This window comes from Lotus japonicus, chromosome 6, assembly GCF_012489685.1.
Source record: "Lotus japonicus ecotype B-129 chromosome 6, LjGifu_v1.2".
In the NCBI taxonomy this organism is placed as follows: Eukaryota; Viridiplantae; Streptophyta; class Magnoliopsida; order Fabales; family Fabaceae; genus Lotus; species Lotus japonicus.
Window position 1 is genome coordinate 43,925,580 of NC_080046.1, and position 22,148 is coordinate 43,947,727.

The window sequence follows — 22,148 nt, forward strand, 5'->3', positions numbered from 1 at the left end:
AGAAATTTAGGGCTGTTTGGGGTGATTGTAGATTTTCTTTTTTCGGCTTTTAAATGTAAATTTGAAAACAAAGCAGTACAAATGGTGCTCAAATGTTTTTATTTTAGCATAGTTTTAAAATTATTTAGAAAATATAGTTTTGTGATTATAGTGTTTAGTTTCGAGAACATGAAACACCTTCATCACTGTCATTATCCTAATGCATTAACCATCACCACCATTACCGCTACTCGACAACCTTCACGGTCGCTGCCACCTCATACTCTCTCCTACTGCCAACATCTACATCTGACACCCTCTACCATCACCACCACCACCATACTTACCAGTACCACCACTGCTAATTTTCAAGTTGTGGAAACAATATGCAGATAAATATATTATTATTAAAAATTAAAACACTATCATTAATTTTTTATGGTTATATATATATATATATATATATATTTTGCAAACAAAGCAAAATATAAACGGTGAGAATCTCTAACAAAAGCCAAAAAAAAATTTATTTCTAAAAATTAAATGAAATTAAGGGAATATTGTTAAATATTTGCATTAATATATATAGTTTGTGATATTACCATCACTCTGCATAAAGTATTATTGTCGTGATCGCTCTTACCTCTACACTAATGTTGTCGCAATTGCACCTTCTCAGCATCGGACATTATCCATCGTGCTCACTAAATATTATTTTCATTGTCATTGGCTCGTCGCAATCACCCTCCACCGCACTGCAACCGCCCTTTACTCCACTAATGCCACCCAATACCCTCAACCATAGTCTTTGTCCTCCGCCCTCCATCATCACCTAGAATTCTACACAATAACACTATCCTTACTACTTAACACGCTCTACAATCGCCACTTCCCCATACCCTCTACCACCATTGTTAGTACTCTTCGTCGTTAACATTGCTATCCGACATCTATCACCTGACACCGACCGTCGCTCCTCCTACCACCATTGGGCACCTACATTCCATAACTGGTCTCGACGCCCTTTGTTGCCACCACTGTATGAAGTCATTAACCACCCAACAACCTACATTAATATTGCTACCCAACAACATTCACCAAAGAAGTCACAGCCCAAGATCTTCCATGGCAAACAATTGAGGGTATCAAGTTGTTGAGGATGGTGGAATTGGTGGTGGTGGAGAGCGACGCGCGACAAAAGCAGGGATGGAGGGTGGCAATGATGGTGTTGGATTGGGAGACGGTGGAGGCTGCTGTGTGGTGGCAATGCTCAAGAATTCTTGACAATGGCATCAATGCTAATAAATTTCCAAGGTTGACATCAATTTTTTAATAAATTAAAACTAGAAAAATCTGAATCTAAAATTATAAATCAGTTTTTTTAAATGTTAAAAATATAAAATTAAAAACCATCCTCCAACATGGGATTAACAAATATTTCAATTCTTCTAGCTTGCTATACAGCACCCATAAGGTGTTCTTTTCTTCTCCTTGAAACACCAGTAAAATATTCTTACCTGCAATCTTGATCACGTTAGCCATTGGGATCAGGCACAAAAAGAGAAAAAATGCCAATCTTTCTCTACCTTTTTACCATTGTCTGAGACTGGAAATCACATGACACCAAACAGCAGCTACATGGTAGAGTAATTACAAGGCATTGAGACACTTGATGGCAGCTAGCAACAACAAACATGGACACCCTTGGGATACATAAACAAACTTGGTTCAGCTGCTATGCATATTCTTTCCCTTGGATTTAGATCCTTTGTATTTCTTCCGATCCGCCAGATAACAAACATCGCCCTCACAAACGGCTATGAGCCCTTTAGGTTCTGAAGATTCAGAGAAGCAAAAGCGAATCTTGAAGCATGACAAATCCATGAGAAAGAATTTCCAGCTCCAAGGTGAACAATTTGTTGCAGTACTGGTTTCTTTTGTTTTTTTTTTTTTTTTGCTGAACTCTATTAGATTATTATATGCCTCAGTAATTCAAGGCCAAGCAGCATATGCAAAAGAATGGTCAATAATTGTGCAATAGATCTTGAGAGGCACAAAATTATTTGCCTAGAAAACGTGTTAGACTCAAAGTTTACATGAAGCCTAGAATTGAGGTAACACTAGATGACATAAATTTTGTGAGCCAAATTGACTTGAGCCACAAGGGTAAAGGGACTATTTATGGATAGAACAAAGCAACAAATTAGGAGGCACATCTATTCCAAAACAAAAATATAACCGTAAGAAACAATAATTGAAAAAATCATTGGCTCTGAATGTGCACAGGGGATCGAGCTGTAGAAAATTTCTGTTGTTGCAAGAGTATCCAAATTCGTTATCCATTCAACTTTTTCAGCTGTATCCCGCATAAACATGGGAATTCTGAGTAATCAAGTACATAATAGATATGTAGGACTAAAAAATCCTTCATCTAATGGATCTCCTTTAAAAGTTTACTATAAAACCATAAAATCAATAAATACATAGGACATAGTTCTAACATGGAAACGATTAGTGCTTGCTCTTGGACTTTTTTGATTGGTACTTCTTCCGATCTCTGAGAATACAAACATCTCCTTGGCATATAAACTCTTTGGATTCTGAGGATTCAGAGAAGCAGCAAAAGAAAAACATAGCCATGAACTATTCAAGAGTTATTCAAGTTTCAAAGCCACAAAGAGAAAACAAGGTGGCTTGAGGAATTTGTATTCTTCTGGTAGATATATAAATAGATATATAGGACAAGAACATATATATTTATTATATGTAGTGGAGGACAAGTATAGCACATAAAAAACATTTAAACATTGGTACATGATTGCATAATTTGTGAGCGCCAGCAATCAAAACACGTCTTGCTTTGTTGACAACATGTTAAGAACAAAGGTAGCTGTCACGAAACACATTGGACGCGGCATATAGGTTGGGGATTTGGCTGGACTCACTTTAGAAGTGTTGGGCTAGAAGCTGGGTGGCCCAAAATTATAGGGTAGGTCAAGAAGAGTGATAGCTTTGTATGAGAGTGTGGTCTAGTCTAAATGTTTTAAAAAATTTGAACTTCAAACACTCATTTTTATTTCGACAAAAAAAAAACACTCATTTTTATAAATCATTTTTGTCCCTTCAATTTATCCAAGGTGGTACTGGTGCTATCTTTTAACTTTCATCATTCGACCAAAAATAACTTTCATCATTTTCTCTCAAAATCAACTAGACCCATCTGGTTGAACTTATTCCGTCTGAATTTGTACTCAAGCAGAACCTCAAAGACATTGTTGTGGGCTTATGTTTCTTCCACGGGAACTGGGGTCATAGGGGCTCATGGCTTTAATTTTAGTTGAGGGGCTTTCAGACTCCTTTTTTTTTTTTCGGATCCTTGGTTGTTGGGCAAGTGAGCTCTAAAACTACTTGTAGAGTTGGATGCGCACAGGCCTAAAATATAGTTGGTTGTCTATGAGTGTGGTTTGAAGTTGAGGAAGAAGAAGCCTAGTCCAAAACGAACTGAGGTAATTGATGATGCAACTTTTCGGCTTATAGACACTACATTTCATTTACAACCCGTCAATGCGGGACTTGATTCTTATATTTCATCAAAAAAGTAAACTAAGTCATCACAACCATTAGTAGTGATTCATTACTTTAAAAAGTCAATAAAACAACTCAATTAATGGTAAATATGGCTTCCTTTACCCTAAGAGGAGTCAGACCCCTTATCTAGAAATCACATGTCCCCCAAATTTCATCTAGAAATCACATGTTCCCTAAGAAAAGCTTAAACGGTAAAAGCTGGGGGACAAGATGCATGTGTAGAGATCGATCCCTGCAAAAAGATTAAAAAATAAACCCTTCCAAGAAAAAAAAATTGATCAAGATGAAAATGATTAAGTAAACATGGCACATATAAGCTCCTTATTTTTTGGCTGGACTCACTTTAGAAGTGTTGGGCTGGAAGCTGGGTGGCCCAAAATTATGGGGTACGTAGGTCCAGAAGAGTGATAGCTTTGTATGAGAGTGTGGTCTAGTCTAAATGTTTTCAAAAAATTGAACTTCAAACACTCATTTTTTTGAAAAAAAAAAACACTCAATTTTTATTTCGACAAAAAAAACACTCATGTTTATCAATCATTGTTGTCCCTTCAATTTATCCAATGTGGTGCTATCTTTTAACTTTCATCATTCGACCAAAAATAACTTTCATCATTTCCCCGCAAGTTCAACTAGACCCATCTTGTTGAGCTTACTATGTCTGAATTTGTACTCAAGCAGAACCTCAAAGACATCGTTGTGAGCTTGTATTTCTTCTATGGGAATTGGGGTCATAGGGGCTCATGGCTTTAATTTTAGTTGAGGGGCTTTCAGACTCTTTTTTTTTTTTTTTCCAGATCTTTGATTGTTGGGCAAGTGAGCTCTAAAACCACTTGTGGAGTTGGATGCGCACGGACCTAAAATATAGTTGGTTGTCTATGAGTGTGGTTTGAAGGTGACGAAGAAGAAGCCTAGTCCAAAACGAACTGAGGTAATTGATGAATGATGATGCAACTCTCCAGCTTATACACACTACATTTCATTTACAAACCCGTCAATGCGGGACTTGATTCTTATATTTCATCTTGTTTTTTTGAAATGAAACTGCAAATATATTAATCAAAGGAAGGCATAGAAGCCATTACATCAGGGTGCACAAAACGTAAAGCCTCACTTGGCACCTCCTCCAACCAAACCATGTCTGTATAATTGGAAGCGATGCCAGCAAGGAAATCAGCCACAAAATTGCCACAACGGAGAACAAAAGACAAGTCCACAAAATTTCCCTACCCGCTCTAGAGAGAGTGGACTTTTTCCAACCCTTGAGTTTCTTCCAGACTCGGTCTTTAACAAAATTAAAAATCCGAGTCTTAGACTTACCAATCATGGTCGGTAAACCAAGATATTTGTCAAAACTCTCAACTGCCTTTACTTGCAATAGTTGCTTAAGCTCATCAAAACTGTTCTGAGGCACGTTGCGGCTAATAGAGAGTTGACACTTATCCAGGTTGATGACCTGACCAGAAGCTTTCTCATAGGTAGACAATATGTCCATAACACACTCCGCCTCCTGGGTCGTGGCCCTAGCAAAAATGATGCTGTCATCTGCAAAAAGGAGGTGAGAAATCACAGGCACTCTATGAGCAATTTAACCATGGAGCAAACAGGATGTCATGCTCTTTTCAATTAGAGTTGAAAATACTTCACCACAAATAATAAAAAGATAGGGGGAGAGGGGATCCCCCTGCCTCAATCCCCTAAACGGAGTAAAACTCGGCTGGGGATTACCATTAAGCATAATTGAAAAATTCACGGTAGTCACACAGCTCATAATCAAACTCACCCACCGGGGGGAGGGGACCCCATCTTCTGAAGAACACACTGCAAAAAAGACCACTCGACTCTATCATAAGCTTTTGATATGTCTAATTTCAGGGCCATCATGCCATTTCGGCCACAAATACGCTTCTTCATAAAATGGAAGCACTCATAGGTGACAAGCGCATTATCAGTAATAAGTCTACCCGGCACAAAAGCGCTTTGTGTTTGACAAATAATATCAGGTAGAATTATTTTCAATCTATTTGCAATAGTCTTTGTTATAATTTTGAACAACGCATTGCAAAGAATAATTGGGCGAAACTGATTCGCAAACTGAGGCTTTTTAATCTTAGGAATTAAGACAAGTAAAGTTTGATTAATCATACCTGGAGGGATTTAACCCTGAAGAACCTGTAAGCAGAACTAGGAGATTTCATCCCCAACGATATCCCAATACTTTTGATAAAACAAAGCTGGACAACCATCTAGTTCAGGCGCCTTGTGTGGGTGCATCTGGAACAACGCCTCCTCAACCTCTTCTCGGGAGAAAGGGTCATTCAACACAACAAGATGAGCCTGAGAGATCCTACCCGCCACGAGATTTGTAGCTTCCTCTATCCCCTCAAGGTTAGAAGAAGTAAACAAACCACTAAAGTAGTCACCCAGGACACAAGCTATATCAGCATCATCATCAACCTCCCTTCCTCTGTCATCCTTCAGAACCTCAATCAAATTCCGTTTTCTCCTCTGGTTTTCCTTTTGATGAAAGAATCTAGTATTGCGGCCACCTTGTTTCAGCCATGTAGCCCTGGATAACTGCTTCCACCAAACCTCCTCCTACTCCAAAAGAGCATCAAGCTCCTTCTCCGCTGCATGAGTTGCCATAATAACCTCCTCAGTTTGATCTTTTCGTTGCAGGTCTTGAAGAAGGGCCTTGCCATTTGAAATTTTTCTCGGGAGGTGCCCAAACTGTCCCTTTCCCCATCGCCCAAGTAAACCACTAACTGCTGACAATCTATCTCGAACATCTGTTAAAGATCTATTCCAAGCCTCTGCTATCACCTCTCTACAAGCCTCACCCTTCTGAAGCCAGAGCTCCTCAAATCTGAACATGTAAGATCTTTTTCTCTCCTTTCGTTTCCTACGATCAACGCACATGAGAAGAATTGGACTGTGGTCAGAGCAATGGTGTGGGAGATGACACACCTTGAGAGATGGCCAAAGAGACTCCCAAGCATCATTAACCAAGGCGTAGTCCAATCTCTCTTCCACAGTGCCAGGCTTAGGCCGGTTATTAGTCCAAGTGTCCTTGGAACCTGAAAAATCAACCTCATGTAAAGAACAGTCAATGCATGTTTGTGTCACCACTTGCATGCGACCCATATCGGGCAAATCACCACCAAGCTTATCCGTTGGGGTCAATATATCATTAAAATCACCAATACAAAGCCAAGGGATATCATCCTGTGGCCGGAAACGTCTTATCAATCCCCAGGTGCGGTGTTTATTCCGATCCTCAGGGAAGCCATAAACTGCAATAACCTGCATAGGTAAACAATGGCCCGAGTGAGTGATAGTAAAAAGAATTTGATTAAGAGATGAACTCTCCACCTCAACCTGGACATCCTTGCTCCAAAGCAAACACAAGCCGCCAGCCCGGGATTTACCCCGACCAGCACACTGAACCGGATAAATATTCGAGAGACCACCCATCCCTCTATGTCTCAACATCTCTGAACAGTAAAGTCTAGTCTCCATAACGAACACCACCTCGAGACCTTTTGAGTGAATGAGTTCCTGCAGAACTCGAACTGTCGGTCGGTTCCCAAGCCCCCGACAGTTCCAAGATAAGAGCCTCATTGAGGTAGGCGGGACTGCTTAGCAGTCTCCGCCAATCCCAATCCAATTTCAGAGTTTTCCTTCTTCAAAGGGGGAGAGATCCCCGAGCCTCCACCACCAGAGCCAGAAGATACATTGGGGCGCTTCCGATCAACACACTTGCGCTGATCATGGTCTCCTCTCGGCTTCTCAAAGGGTTTTGGCCCTGAAGCAGATAAGTCCGACCCCAACTTAACCATGTTGGCCTCACTGTGAAACGAAAAAATTGTCTCCTCCATGATGAAATGGGTTTGTTCCACCCAATACCACCTCTTTCTTACCAGCCAAGGGATCTGTTTCTATTACATTTTCTTTTGAAAGATCTCCCCCTTCACTTGTATCAGAAGCCACATGCGGGTCATTTGCCAAAACCACGTCCCCACCTACTTGCTGAAGATTTTCTCCATCGCCAGCTTGGACGTTGTCTCCACCCTCGTCAAGATCATACCTATTTTCCTCACGCTCGCCTCTAAAGCGAGGACGGTAGACTCGCTCATCCTTAGCCCGTAGCCAGATACCAAACGGCTATGGCTCTCGTGGTTCAGCCACACAATCACGGGCCACATCGTCAAGGAGACCATATTGGTAGCAAAAATTGTGAAGTTTTTCATACTTGAAGAAAACCTTAAAAGCGTTACCTTCCTTCGGTGCTATCATTTGACCCCTACGCAGCGGCGCGTCCACCTTAACCCAAGCTCTCAGCCGGAAATAGCTACCATACAAGCTTGCCTCAGAACCCAGCGAAAGCTTCGCCAATGGAACGAGCCATTGCCTTAGTTCTGCCTGCCCTTGGCAAACTATGAACCTGGATCCAGAACAGAACTTTTGTCAAGGCCACCGTTGATGGGTCGTTCCTCCCATCATACTCACTCAAGGCAATCACGTGCCTATCAAAGAACCACGGACCAGATTGGAGAACCAAGTCCCTGTCTTTCTCTGAAGCAAACTTAAAGGTGACCATATTCCTCCCTGCATTCCTGATCTCAGTGCAGTTTCGTGACTTCCAAAGGTTAAACATGACATCCTTGAAAGTTTGGATACCAGCGTAATGGTGCACCAGCGCCTTTCCGGCGAGCCACACATTAGGGACCACCTCTGGCTCCGCTGCTAGCTTGCCCACTCTCAGGACAACCGCCTCCTCACCCTCCAGGTCGAACTCGAGATCGGGTGGTCGAAACGCCATGATCGCAGACGTAACAAGCAGACTTGCAACTCAAAAATAGAAACCCAGTGTCCACGACAAAGCGTAAGGGAAAAAACGGTGATTCGTGAACGGGAGCAAGAAAAAAACCAAAATTGAGAAGAAACCAATGAGATACACACGTAGGTGAGCAAAAATACCAGCAAAGACTGCTACCGTTGACAAACCGACAAAAGACAAGGATTGCACATAATTTTTTAGGTGGCGGCACTCGGAATCCGTGTCTTGACCCAAAAACCCCAATCCCTAGGAGAGCGTTGGGGAACCATCGTTATATTGTTATCTCCATCGATTCTTATATTTCATCAAAAAGGTAAAATAAGTCATCACAACCATTAATAGTGATTCATTACTTTGAAAAGTCAATAAAACAACTCAATTAAATAAAACAACTCAATTAATGGTTTACCCTTAGAGGAGTTAGACCCCTTATCTAAAAATCACATGTCCCCTAAATTTCATCTAGATATCACATGTTCCCTAAGAAAAGCTTAAGCGGTAAAAGCTGGGAGACAAGATGCATGTGTAGAGATCGATCCCTGCAAAAAGATTAAAAAATAAACCCTTCTGAGAATTTTTTTTTATCAAAATGAAAATGATTAAGTAAAGATGGCACATATAAGCTCCATATTTTTTAATTCACTATGATCATCAAGATGAAGATGAAAATGATCATTATGATGACAATGATAATCATCAAGATGACGATGATTATTATGATGGGCTGGACGAGGACGATAACTCCATATGATAGAGCTTCCAATGACAATTGTGGAAGTTTGATATTCTTGTAAAAGAGAGTAAAAACTTGAAATGAAAATGAAAATGAAAATATATCATTTATGGATACAAATTCAAGGGGTGCACAACGCAACTCAAGGAAAAGACAGAACATGATAACTGAAACATTGAAGCAAACATACTTGCTTATAAAAGGAAAAATAGAAACAACCACAGCTAAAAAACTAAGAAAAAACATGATTTTTCAATCTAAAGCCTAGAAGAGTCTTCTCTACAAGTTCAATCCTTCTCAATCTTCATATTCTTCAGGGGTCTTTGGGCTGGTACTGCTAGCAACACTTTCACAATCCTCATCATACTTTCTCTTAGCAGGAGAAAGATTCACTTCATCTGATCCAACATCCAAGAATGACTTAACCGCATGTACATCACCGCCACCCTTGTCAGTAGCAGAAATCTGACTTAACATGTCCTAACCAAATAATACACAACATCTCCATCAGTGTAAAAAGATTATCTTAAGCAATAACCAATGTTCCAAACAAATGAAATAGCACCAATGCATAAAAAGAGTTAATACCTGTGGCTGAAATGGAATATAATTCTCACCACCAATTGACCAGTCAATATCAAAATCATAATCTTCCATTTCCTGTTTGTTGTGAGTGATGGTTTACAACTATAAGTGATTACTTTATGTCGTAGCATACTAATGAATTTATAGAGCAAACTCAGGAAAATCTTAAGAAAAATATGACACTACACCTCTGGTGGATTCAGATCAGAAAACATCTGAAAAATGTGTTTATCATTTGTAAGCCTTTTCACCTTAAATGAACGTGAAAAGCTAGGATTTGGGTCTTTATGGACCTCAACCTTAAAGAGAAACACCTCATTCAGCAATTCAGAAATCTCCTTAGGACAAGCAAGTCCCTCCTCATTACTCTGCAAAATGAAATGTCATAGAACATAAGTACAAATTTTGAATTAAGATGAAAAAGTGAGATTAACATAGAAATTTGTCATGAACCAATTTTCTCAAAAGGCAAAGGCAAAACAGTAGGGTAAAAGACTCTGAATAGTTTTTATATTATATTGGCTTAAATAAGTTTTTGGTCCCTAACCTTTACCAAATGCTTGGTTTTCATCCCTCGCCGGAGCAAAGGTGGGTTTTAGTCCCTAACCTTTGCACTATTACCGATCAAGTTTTTCCGATCTTAGCATTCCACGAATCAGGTGATGTCAAGGTGACTCGAAAATCACATAAGACATAATTACAGTTATTATTGTGCCAAGGCCTAAAGGAGGAATGATTAATGCTGATTTTTTTATAGGCATATTAGTAGTTATTATTGTTAATAAATTAGTCTTTCCTTAGGGTTCGAACCCCTTCATTCTCCAATCCTTATGTCTCATAACCCTTCATGCCGATTAATGCAAATTTAACAAGAGTTAGGAAAAGAAAAAGAACATGCTCACTTTTGTATTATAGGACTGAGTTAGAAATAAGTTTTCACCGAACTAAATAGGTTCACTGCATGAAAAAGACCGTCAACTTTTGGATTTATACTAATTACCATGAAAATCGGAATAATTATTTTGACCCTCAATTCTTTGGTTCATTTCTTCTTACGGCAATAAGCGTAATAGAGTTAATAACAAAGAAGATGAGTTCATGTAACAAAAAAAAAAGATGAGTTCAGCTTGGTAAATGGTAATGCAGGCAAGGACTAGTTTGGGATCCAAGGATATGCAGCATACACCATAAATACAAATGTAGCAAATCGTACTCACAACATTAACAGCCAATTTCATGCGTTATAGACATAGAGCTCTCCAACTGCAAATTTATAGTGGAATAGTAATTAACAGAATACAGTTTATTCCCCAATTTAGACGGATGAAAGGAGAAAAAAAGAACATAACAGATTAACAGAACGAATGCTAAAAAGTTCAAGACAATTCTGGCATTTGATGGGAAAACCCGAGACACTCTAGTACTCATTGCCACTTTACAGATTTAGGTGCAAGCAATATTTGGCCGTGGATTGTAATCATTAACAATGACAGCAAAATAAATACTAGTTAAATTGATGTTTACCTTAAGAATTATTATGAGAGTTCTGAATGATGAAAGCACAAGAGCTATACAGCAGAGAAATAAATATTATTATTATGTCAGTCAGATGAGGCAAATATTCACAAAGTTACCTATTTTATAAAGAGGTGGTTGGAAAAAAACTTCACCTGCTTCTTCAACTAAAACCTTCACTAAGCTCAGAACAAATCGAAGATAATACGTATAGTTCAAAAGTAACCACACACAAATGCTATTAAGTAATGACAGGGAAATTAAAGCATCATTTGAAACTTTCTAAAACAGTTTGGAAAGACCTTATAGAATCAGCCATCTTATCAGACAAAGTCTATTAGAAATTGGGATGCCTATACTCAACCACAAAAGCTAGCTCAAGAGTTGAGGTTTGCACTACCCTTATAAAGGCTATCTATGCTCTATCTCTAGCCAATGTGGGACTTCTAACACACCCCCTCACGTCCAGGACTGAACAACCTGGAACGTGGGATCAACAACAACGGGTGGCCCAATAATGGGAGGTCTCCACAACAAACAACAACTGGATCTAGGATAGGCTCTGATACCATATTAGAAATTGGGAGGCCTATACTCAACCACAAAAGCTAGCTCAAGAGTTGAGGTTTGCACTACCCTTATAAAGGCTATCTATGCTCTATCTCTAGCCAATGTGGGACTTCTAACAAAGTCCAAGTCACTAGTAAAGAAATTTGAGCCTGCAACATGAACCAAAAGATGGGGAGCAATTTCTCAGCATTGAACCCTATCATAATAAGATGGAAAGAAATTACAACATGAGGATATGAACTCCACATAAGAAGTATGAAATTCTCAATCGGAAATTCACTTGGAAGGATTCAGAAACAAGTAAACAACAGAGCCAAGGCAGTAGAATCTCACTCAACATTCATCTTCAGAGAACAAAGCCCGCCCAAGAAGTTATGGTCAATGGCACCCTTTGCATCCACCACATGTGCAAAATCAACGAGTTTAACCACAGCACCGGCTTTCTTCCCATTCCCTTCTCATACACCACGAGAACAGAACACGAATAAAAATGAAAGATGGTTTGAACCTCAAACCATTTCTTTAGCTCCAAAAGCTGCTTCAAAACCAATTTGACATCATCAGCAGAGAGACTCTGAAGGAACTTCTTGCTTGGAAGGTCCGACAGACTTCAATCCTAACATTGCAATTGATAGACAAATTATACAAAACACTGAAAACATTAGGGGAAAGAAAAAAAATGTTATAACTCTTCATATCTTCTAACTTACAATTGAAGGTTTAAAATCACTGTTCATGCACCAACTTTTTTTTTTTTGGTATGGGAGAGTATTGGGCTGGGCCTTATCTCTTAGCTGATTGTTTCCAAAGTTCCCACTCATTCTCTTTGCTTCTGAGAACCTATGGACCTCGACACAGCTAGCTGCTGGCCTCCGGCCAACTGTACTACATGCCTTGGATTGGAGCTCTGATTGTTGAGGGGGAAAGTACCATTGATTAGGGAAAGTACCGTTGAAGACTATCAGTTTTGCTTTCTGCTTCATTCGTTGGGTTGTATTTTCTCTTAAAGTTGGATGCTATAACCCTAGAAAGTTCATCTACTCCTGTCTTCCCCTATCGATTTTCGGCTTAAAGTTGCACGGGTAACCTTCAAGCTTCAAAAACCAGCTGTTAATTCTGCTTTACAGGTTGTGTGCCCTACACCCTAGATCTGAAAACTGCCACTCATTCTTCTTTACAGCCTGGCTGATTTGATACACCCCAATTTTTGCTTATAAGATGTTCATCAATTGGTTGTTCCTCATGAAGAACTCTTCACATGGAGAAGGTTAGCTTCATTGATTATTTTGTGTGCTGAAATGTTTTCATGATCATTGAAAAAAACTAGCTGATAATTCATGTGAAATTAATTGGTGAACTTGAGCAATTTGGGTTCCTTGCTGATTTCAATTTTCACACACCATATCTGAATCTGAATATAGCAGGTTGTTAATGGACCTTTTAGCAGGTTGTTACCGTAACCCATGTTATGTATTATGATATATTCATTCATTGATTTATTAACTTTCTGAGATCACTTTAGGTATGAGATATTGAGATGTTTAAAGGGAATTAATTGTTCAAATGGGTTCTCTTTGATTTTTGCAGAGAACAAGTACTTGTGGATTTCAAACAAGTAGATGCTCATGTGCATCAGTACGAAGGAAGCAGTGCTAGGTATAATAATATTAATACTTTATTTGATTGATTGTCTTTGTGTATTGATTGCTGCTGTGACCTGCAAAAATATGTTCCTAGAAGAAGTTCTGATTATTTGTGAAATTATTTTTAGAAACAGTGTGGGCACTGCCAGAGTTAAAAATCTTTGCATTACTTTCAGAAAATTTTGTGAGACTCAGAACTTGGAAGGGTGAGTGCTCTAACATATTATCCACTTTATGATATCCACTTTATATATTTGTATCCATGTGTTTCATCATATTATTTTCCCTTTTTCCCACCATGCATACGCATAAAAAGAGTATAGGCCAAGAGTATATGAATTTGATTCAATGATATCTTAATTTGCATCGCATACGGATTCCTCAGATTTCAAGTAGAGATGACCACTGCCTTTGATTCAATGATATAAAACTATGAGAAAGCACAATAAATCTCAAGAATTTTCTTTTCCATTAAAGTAGGTGTCTCAATAAAGCCTATTGCTTAATAACAAAATAGAATGCAAATAATTTTTACAGCACCAGTACTCTGGTAACACAAACTAGCCATACAATTACAAACCATAAATAAAATACCACAGCGGTCAGACAACTCTGTAAGACGCTTCCAACTGCATCCCTTTCCAAAAATATTGGAAGTCTGGAACGCCTAAATCAATACTCGCATTTAGTTTGATCTAATTGGCCGTCATGGACAGCATAGAGTCTGGAATGTTAGCTGAACAATGAATATGAACACAGGGGCCACTAATCTTTACAGAATTCTCATCTAGAGTGATGAGATGATGACAATAAATGGTATCTAGAGTGATGAGATGATGACAATAAATGGCATCCGTCAGCTCATACACATACTTGCATAGGTTGTTCTTGGTTGAAACGGATTTAGCCAGTATTCAATTCAACCCTCCTCTGACTCTGCACATAGGAATAGAAGTTATATCATAACTAGATAAAATTACAGCATTTCATCTGGATTGGAAGAACAAAAATGTATTATCATAAGTAAAGTACTAAGGTAGGTTTTGGAGTTTCAGGGAAGTAAGCAAATGTAAGACAAAATGTGTTACCATTATGAAATATGGAAACCAATACCATGAACATGATACAGAAATGGTTTCAGTTTTCACCCCAAACATTTTTCTTACCATTTATAGCTTCCATGTTATTTTCCTTAAAAACGCCTAGAGGTGATCCATGGACAGAGAGAAGCATCTCTCCAGGTTTGGGCAGCCTAAGTGTTTTGGGTGTCATCCCAACAGACAACCTCTGACTAGTCACCTGCAAAACACGTATAGAGCCAAATTAATCACTTCAGTAGTTAACTATCAAATTCAAAGCCATCTGGATGTCCTTCACCCCTTAAGAAGAAATTCCAGACTTCACAAAAAAAAAAACAAAAGGTAGGAGGAAGATACTGACGCAAGGAGTCTGAAGTCCTTCTTGCATTGCTAGAGTCTGAGTTTCAGATGGCGCTTCGAAAACCTTCACAATAGACAATTAATCACAAAAAGGAGTAAAAAATGACCCTATAAAATTCTTGGATACTTCAGATCAGGATACAAATAGGAATGGATGAGCAAGAGTGATGATACCCTCACTAACATGCTATTTTTGTCACAAAATCTGATACACTCTAGGATAACTAATGCTAACTAATGAAACATTGAGTGAAGTCCTTGTTTCATGACCCGATTTTGCGAGATTTTACATTAGGCTTAATAGCACTTTTGGTCCCCCACGTTTAAAAAATGTGCAATAATAATCCCCCACGTTTAAAAATAGCATAATAGTACCTCAACGTTTATCTCCGTTAGCAGTTTTGGTCCCCCGGCTCCTTTCCGTTAAAAACTTAACGTTTTTGTGTGACATGGCTTTTTTTTTCCTGATGTGGCACTCAGACTAGGAGAGAGAAAGGTTTTGGGGGGAAATCACATGCCCCTCACGTGAGAATCACCTTCTCTTTTATCATCTTCTTCCCTAAATCTGAAAATCACTAACCCTAATTCCTTTTCTTCTCCCTCAAATCCTAAAATCACCAAAACTAATTCCTCTTCTTCTCCCTCAAAACCCAAAATCGCGAGCCCTAATTCCTCTTCTTCTCCCTCAAAACCCAAAATCGCGAGCCCTAATTCCTCTTCTTCTCCCCCAAATCCCAATATCGCGAGCTCTAACCATGGGAGGATCTTCAGCCACACCTAATTGGAGGGATTTAGAAGCTGATTCGAGTCGCAGGGTACCTGAATCGCACAGAAGAAACGATGGTTCTCATGGGTTGTCTGGCTCTCGCGATGTTTCGACTGGTTCTGAGATGAGGCGACGAGTAGTGCTGTGTGAATGTGGGGTTGAAAGTCCATTGGTGACAACATGGACTGGGGTGAATCGTGGAAGGAGGTTTTATGGTTGTGGGCTGTTTGAGGTTTGTAAGATTATTGAGTTGTTGAATCAGTGGCTATTTTCTTCTTCCCTGATCTGTATAACTAACTTAAAATTACAGGTGCATCGTAAGAAGGTATGCAACTTCTTCCAATGGCATGATGCTGATGACAATTTTAATGCTAGGGAGAAGAAGTTGATTGTTGTCTTAACCAAGAAGAATGAAGACCTGAAGAAGAAAGAGAGGATCCTACTTGCCTTTTTGTTCATGTCAATAATTGTGATCCTTGTGTTGTTGGTAGCTTATGTAAGGAAGTAGGAATACTAGTTGGGGTAGTAGGAATGTAAGGAAGTAGGAATGCATTTTGTAAGGAAGTAGGAATGTACTTCCATTAAGATGGGAAAAAATCCTTTGAGAAAGTGAATGCACTTATGTACTTCCATTAGGATCCTTTGATGCAAGAAATGAAATTTGCCAATTGTGTTTCCATTGAGTTGAATTTTATGCAATTCTGTTTGAGGTTATATGTATCTTAAATTTGATGCAATTTTTTTCATGGCAGCTTGGATTGAATTCACTTGAATGTGTGAATGTATAAAATGCATGAATTGATCCTGTGAATGAGTGAATGTATAAAATGCATGAATTCAATAAGAATGGACTCATAATAGGCATTGACATAATATGCATGTATTCCTAATAGGAAGGAACATAGTTGTTACTTCAACAAAGTCTCATAAATAAGAAGGAATAGCCATAGTTGTTACATCAGCAAAATCCACCATCCAAAAAACCTACATTACCATCCAAAACATACTTGGTCCATACCAGATACATACACAACAAGACTAGGTTCATTACAAGACCTCAAAAAACACAGACTTAAAAACACCATCCACAGGACAATAGGTTCATAAAAATAGAATAACAGATCTAAAAACACTACTGAGTGCCACTAATTGCTTCTGCATTCCTCTTTCTTCCTCTCCTCCTTGGTGCATTTGGCTGAGATGTAGTGGCAGTAGGTGCAGGCTGAGAATATGCAGTAGCTATGTGCTGAGGCTGAGAAGATGGAGCACCAGTTTGTTGAGCCTGAGAATTTGCTGGAGCAGTGGGTGCAGGCTGAGAAGATTGAGCATCAGTTTGTTGAGCCTGTGAATTTGCTGGAGCAGAGGGTGCAGGCTGGTTATTTGCAGCACCTTGAGCTGAAGTTTCACCTGGTCCAGATTGAGCATTCCTCTTCTGACCTCTATTTCTAGTAGTCCTTCTCTGTTCAGGTTGAAGAACTTGAGTATTTGCCTGAAATCAAACACAATCCACTAAAGTAAATTCACAACTTTGACAAAATTTAATTGGTAAGCACAAGTAAATTCATTACCTCATTGCCTCCTACTGGGATTGTCCTATCAGCTGCAGTTTTACCTTTGCAGGTTCTCTTGTTGTGTCCAGGCTCTCCACACCTTCTACATCTCACAGTGGAACTAATCCTCCTCAGCCTATTAGGGTTGCTAGGCTCATCATTTGCCTTGTTCCTCTGTTTTTTTGGCCTTCCCGGGGCCCTCCTCACATAAGGGGGATTTAGAGGTGCTGCTTCCACATCTGGCCATAATTTGGGCCCATTGTTTGGGAGGATTATGTGGCTGTATGTATTCAGAAATGTGTGCCTCCTGAAAAACATAGAAACAAATTGTTAGTTTGTTAATCAACATAATGCATTATTACTTAAGAAAAATTATTTGCATTACCTGTATGCCATGTCCACATAATTCTCTGGCACATGGTTATTATACCACATACAGGCCACAGCGTGCACACAGGGAATCCCAGTCAGATCCCATCTCCTACAAGCGCATGTCCTTAACTCTACATTGACAGCACACTTATCATTGTCCCTCTGTACTTCAAATAGTCCATGTGCAATATCACCATTCCAGTTAGGTCTCCACCTCTCTGAATGGTTCTTTATAATATCAAGCTTTTGCTGAATCATTGGACACAGCTGACTATTTCTCCACCTAAGCATTAGATCATTCTGCTTCACAATGCGATTAGTGAGATAAAATTTCAGCCCCTCAAGCAAAGTGATAATAGGCTTGTTTCTATGCTCCAAGATAGACCTATTAAATGCCTCACACATGTTGTTAACCTGGAGATCACAGTGTGTGTGTGGGCTGTAAGCTGATCTTGTCCACATCTTAGGAGGTACATGCATCATTTCCAGCCAAGCATTTTGATTCAATTCCTTCATGTTATCCATTGCAGTTTTCCATTGTGGTTCTGTGCTAGCCCTTGCAGCAGACCATAAAGCATTCTTCAACTCTTCTCCTGGGAACCTCTTCCTGAAATTACTGTATAAGTGTTTGACACACAATCTGTGTTCAACATCTGGACCCAATTCAGCAATAGCAGGCACCAATCCCTAACAATGCAATAGAGATGAATGTAACATTAGAGAAAAATAACATAATGTAAAATAAGACAAAGGGAAAAGTCTAAACATAATTACTTTTTGCTGGTCAGAGATGAATGCCCAATTTTGAGGTTTAACACTATTCAGATCATGTAGTAGAATGTTCAAGAACCAAGTCCAGGAATCCTTAGTTTCAGCTTCCACTACTGCAAATGCTACTGGAAACATTTGGTTGTTTCCATCTTTGCCTACGGCCGACAGAAGTTGACCATCATATAGTCCCTTAAGGAAGCAGCCATCCAACCCAATTAAGGGTCTACAGTGCTTGGCAAATGCAGTCTTAGTAGCTTGAAAGCAGATGTAGATCCTCTCAAAGACTGGGCCATGTACTCCCACTGCTGATTTTATAATGACTGTGGATCCAGGATTGCTTCTCAGCAATTCAGCAGCATGTATTGCTCCACACTTGCACCATGCAACATCTCTAGACTCTTGACCTTTGCCCTGTATGCCTTGTACCTCCCTATCACAATGCCCCACCTGACCCTTGCCTCCTCTATCAAGCCCCTCACTTTCAAATCTGGAGTGTGTTTCAGAATTTGCATAAATTTCTTAGCAAGCCAAAATGTCTTTGCCTGCCTATTACTGGCTGTCCTGCAGCAATTATGGTTGTTATGGAAGCTTACAATTTGCCAGATAGGCCTTGAGGGAGTCTTGCTGGCTCTCAGGTAGAATGGACACTCCTTAACACATTTAACCACCATCCTCTTTTTATCATTTTTGGTGATTGTCAGATTCTTCTTGGTTTGGATAGCAAAATCACTGACAGCATCCTTAAACTGATCTTTGTTGTTGAAAGTCAGACCTAACTCAAGGTGAACCACCTCCCCATCTTCAGTAGGTTTGAACTTAGGATATTTCCTTCTACTTTTTCCTTCATCATCGCTTTCTGATGGACTTTCTAAGTCCTCAGAATCACCATCCTCATCTTCAAATTCCTCATATGTACTAGGCTCCAGGTTCCTTGACTCATTCACAGCTTGAGTATATTGATCAGTAGAACCTTCTGCAAAAGTGGGATCTGGATTGGCCTCAGCTATATTCAGCAGAGACTCTTTAGGAAGCACACATAGCCAATCCCAATCTTCTTCGTAGTCACTGTCATCCATTGAAAAATCAGAGGATGCCTCTTCATCATTTGGATCAAATTCAGCATCAGAATCCTCATCTTCATCACTGAGAAGAACCTCACTGGCCTTTCTTTTTCCCTTATCTACCCCCTTGTCATTTTCAGTTACTTCATCATTGTCATCCACATCACGAATCTGTTCCTAATTGACAACAAACTGATCAGCAATATAATTTTCATGATAACTTAAAGACCAACTTTAATTCACAACTTAAACAAGAAATTTTGCTTAACTCATTACCTCAGACTCAATAACAAATTAAACATTAAGTAACTGATCATTTAATTACCTCAGACTCAATTTCTTTTTCTTGCACTGACTCACCCTCCTTGTCTTGCTCTAACTCAGTACCTCTCCTCTGTCCATCATTGACAACAACCTGAAAACAAAACTAAGCATCAATATTTTTTTCATGGCAACTTAAATTATAGCATCAATTCACAAATTAAACATTAAGTAATAAACCCATTTAATTACCTCAGCCTCAAATTCTTTTTCATGCGCTTCTTCAGCCTCCTTGTCTTGCTCTAACTCAGCACTTCTCCTCTGTTCATCATTGACAACAATCTGAAAACAAAACTAAGCATCAATATTTTTTTCATGGAAACTTAAAGTGTAGCTTTAATTCACAAACTATTCATTATTTAATTACCTCAGCCTCACTTTCCTTTTCATGCCCTTCTTCAGCCTCCCTGTGTTGCTCTAACTCAGCACCTCTTCTCTGTTCAGGTTGGAGAACCTTTTGATTATCCAAAAACACAACTAAGCATAAATCTCTTTTTTCATGACAACTTAAAGGGTAACTTTATTTCAACTTACACAAAAATTAAATCATAATTTCATTACCTCAGCATCAATCTGAATTTCCTGCACACTTTGACCATCCTTGTCTTGCACTAACTCAGCCTCCTTGACTGTCTCAGTCTCACCCTCCCTGTCTTGCAATACCTCATCATCACTTTCAGAACCAACTTGCAATACCTCAGGAGTATCTTCAGCACTCTTGTAAGCAATTAGAGGAACAATATTTGGATCTTCCACTAGGTGTTCAACATAAATATCAACTTCAGCTACACCTTTAACATTTTCAAAGAATTCTCTAACATCTTCATCATTGGAAAGTGGACTAAAGCAGACAGACCCATCACTAGCCACATGCCTATACCACAAGCATTTGAAGCTGGGATATCCCAAGTACTTTACCAAATTACTCACCACAATGGATGAAATGTGATCCACATCCATATGTTCAAAGGATTGGCAGAGCCCACTTTCATAGGGCATATTTGGGTCAAATGTAATTTCACCCCTATGATGCACTTTCATGGTTATCACATGGGCAACAGTAGGCCTGTAGAAAGACAATAGAATAAACTTTAAAGGGAATCTCATGGACCACATGCAAGCACAAACAAGACAGGGATTCAATTAAATAACATACCAAACAAACTTATCAATTAAATAACACACATCAATGCATTGAATGGACTGAGACATGACTAAAATAGGCAATAAAAGATGCAACCGACAACACTGAGACATGAATACAATAGGCAATAAAAAATTCAACCAAGATTCACAATACTTAGACATCATATGCAATAAAAAAGGCACCTGGCAACATAGTGAGAGGGCACATCGGCTCCAAGGTTCCAATAGTCCAAGTTTGGAGGCCTTTTCTCTGGGACCATCTTCTCTGGGACCACCCTCTCTTTCTCTTTTGTCGGAGTGTTCTTCTTTTGCCTTGGAGGGGTCTTCTTTTGACTTGGAGAGGCAGTTGTCTTCTTTGACACACCATTCTTCTTCGAATCCTTCGCCATCTCTATCGCAATCGCAGGTCCTCACCACCGTCGACCTCGCTCGCAATCGCAGGTCCTCACCACCGTCGTCCTCGCTCGTAATCGTAGGTCCTCAGCACCACAATCGCAGCTCCTCAACACCACAATCGCACATCCTCACCGGCGTCGAGATGGGTATTGTAGATTTAGGGCAATTTTGGACCTAGGGTTACTAATTGGGGATTGGGGCTTGAATTAGGTCAGATAATGAGCACGTGATTCTCACGTGTTGTGATTTCCCCCCAAAACCTTTCTCTCTCCTAGTCTGAGTGCCACATCAGGAAAAAAAAAAAGCCATGTCACACAAAAACGTTAAGTTTTTAACGGAAAGGAGCCGGGGGACCAAAACTGCTAACGGAGATAAACGTTGAGGTACTATTATGCTATTTTTAAACGTGGAGGATTATTATTGCACATTTTTTAAACGTGGGGGATCAAAAGTGCTATTAAGCCTTTACATTAATATCTATTAACCTTATAGTGTGGTATGTGCATGTGCTCCTAAAAGGATCCTGCAAATGGTGGTGTGAATTTTGTTCATCAAAGTGCAAAGAGAAGAAAGAGAACATACCATATCCTTCAAATGCACATTATCAGCACCAAGAAAAGTTGTTCCCCCTGTCACCATAATAAACTCAAGGATAGTTACAAGTAAACTCTAGTCTCTACAATACATTCAAGAAAATAACAAGATTTTAGTCTAGTAGATGCTTTTATTTATGGAACAAAAACAAGCAGCTTTTGCATTCTTAAATACTAAAAATGAAAAGAAAAAAGGATTAATTCTAAAAAATGGAGGAAAATCATATTCAAGAGAAAGAATTTACAAGTTCTCAAGATAAAGCAAACAGTACCTGCATTGGAA

The 22,148-nt window shown here is 39.2% G+C and overlaps 2 protein-coding genes and 1 long non-coding RNA gene across 4 annotated transcripts; all 3 read right to left on the minus strand.

The window, feature by feature from the left end:
* Positions 1 to 1,333: 1,333 nt before the first annotated feature.
* On the minus strand, positions 1,334 to 2,841 carry LOC130726280 (uncharacterized). Its single transcript, XR_009014776.1, has 2 exons — positions 1,566 to 2,841; positions 1,334 to 1,496 (listed from the first exon to the last, which is right to left on the minus strand). It is a non-coding gene; the product is annotated as an uncharacterized LOC130726280 (long non-coding RNA).
* Positions 2,842 to 16,519: 13,678 nt separating this feature from the next.
* LOC130722731 (uncharacterized) lies at positions 16,520 to 18,683 on the minus strand. Its single transcript, XM_057573559.1, has 4 exons — positions 18,352 to 18,683; positions 17,591 to 18,264; positions 17,224 to 17,512; positions 16,520 to 17,144 (listed from the first exon to the last, which is right to left on the minus strand). The coding sequence occupies exons 1-4, from the start codon at positions 18,481 to 18,483 to the stop codon at positions 16,788 to 16,790; spliced, it is 1,452 nt and encodes a 483-aa protein (XP_057429542.1). The 5' UTR covers positions 18,484 to 18,683; the 3' UTR covers positions 16,520 to 16,787.
* On the minus strand, positions 18,683 to 20,861 carry LOC130722730 (uncharacterized). 2 transcript variants are annotated; one of them, XM_057573558.1, is made up of 5 exons: positions 20,292 to 20,861; positions 20,098 to 20,184; positions 19,923 to 20,012; positions 19,735 to 19,824; positions 18,683 to 19,580 (listed from the first exon to the last, which is right to left on the minus strand). In XM_057573558.1, exons 1-5 carry the CDS (start codon positions 20,844 to 20,846, stop codon positions 18,690 to 18,692), a joined length of 1,713 nt encoding a protein of 570 aa, XP_057429541.1. In that variant the 5' UTR covers positions 20,847 to 20,861; the 3' UTR covers positions 18,683 to 18,689. The 2 variants fall into 2 exon arrangements, with proteins under 2 accessions (XP_057429541.1, XP_057429540.1); XM_057573557.1 differs by having other exon boundaries at positions 18,683 to 19,586.
* Between the last annotated feature and the right edge of the window lie 1,287 nt (positions 20,862 to 22,148).

What these genes read in the sequence shown, in the direction of transcription:
- LOC130722731 (XM_057573559.1), bottom strand. Translation starts at nt 18,483, where the DNA reads ATGTTTCCAGTAGCATTTGCAGTAGTGGAAGCTGAAACTAAGGATTCC. An exon ending in TCATCTCTGACCAGCAAAAA is followed by an intron (nt 18,265 to 18,351) that starts GTAATTATGTTT and finishes TTGCATTGTTAG; the next exon opens with GGATTGGTGCCTGCTATTGC. An exon ending in TATGTGGACATGGCATACAG is followed by an intron (nt 17,513 to 17,590) that starts GTAATGCAAATA and finishes TATGTTTTTCAG; the next exon opens with GAGGCACACATTTCTGAATA.
- LOC130722730 (XM_057573557.1), bottom strand. Translation starts at nt 20,846, where the DNA reads ATGTGGTCCATGAGATTCCCTTTAAAGTTTATTCTATTGTCTTTCTAC. An exon ending in AAAAGGAAAGTGAGGCTGAG is followed by an intron (nt 20,013 to 20,097) that starts GTAATTAAATAA and finishes TTTTGTTTTCAG; the next exon opens with ATTGTTGTCAATGATGAACA. An exon ending in AAAAAGAAATTGAGTCTGAG is followed by an intron (nt 19,587 to 19,734) that starts GTAATTAAATGA and finishes GTTGTCAATTAG; the next exon opens with GAACAGATTCGTGATGTGGA.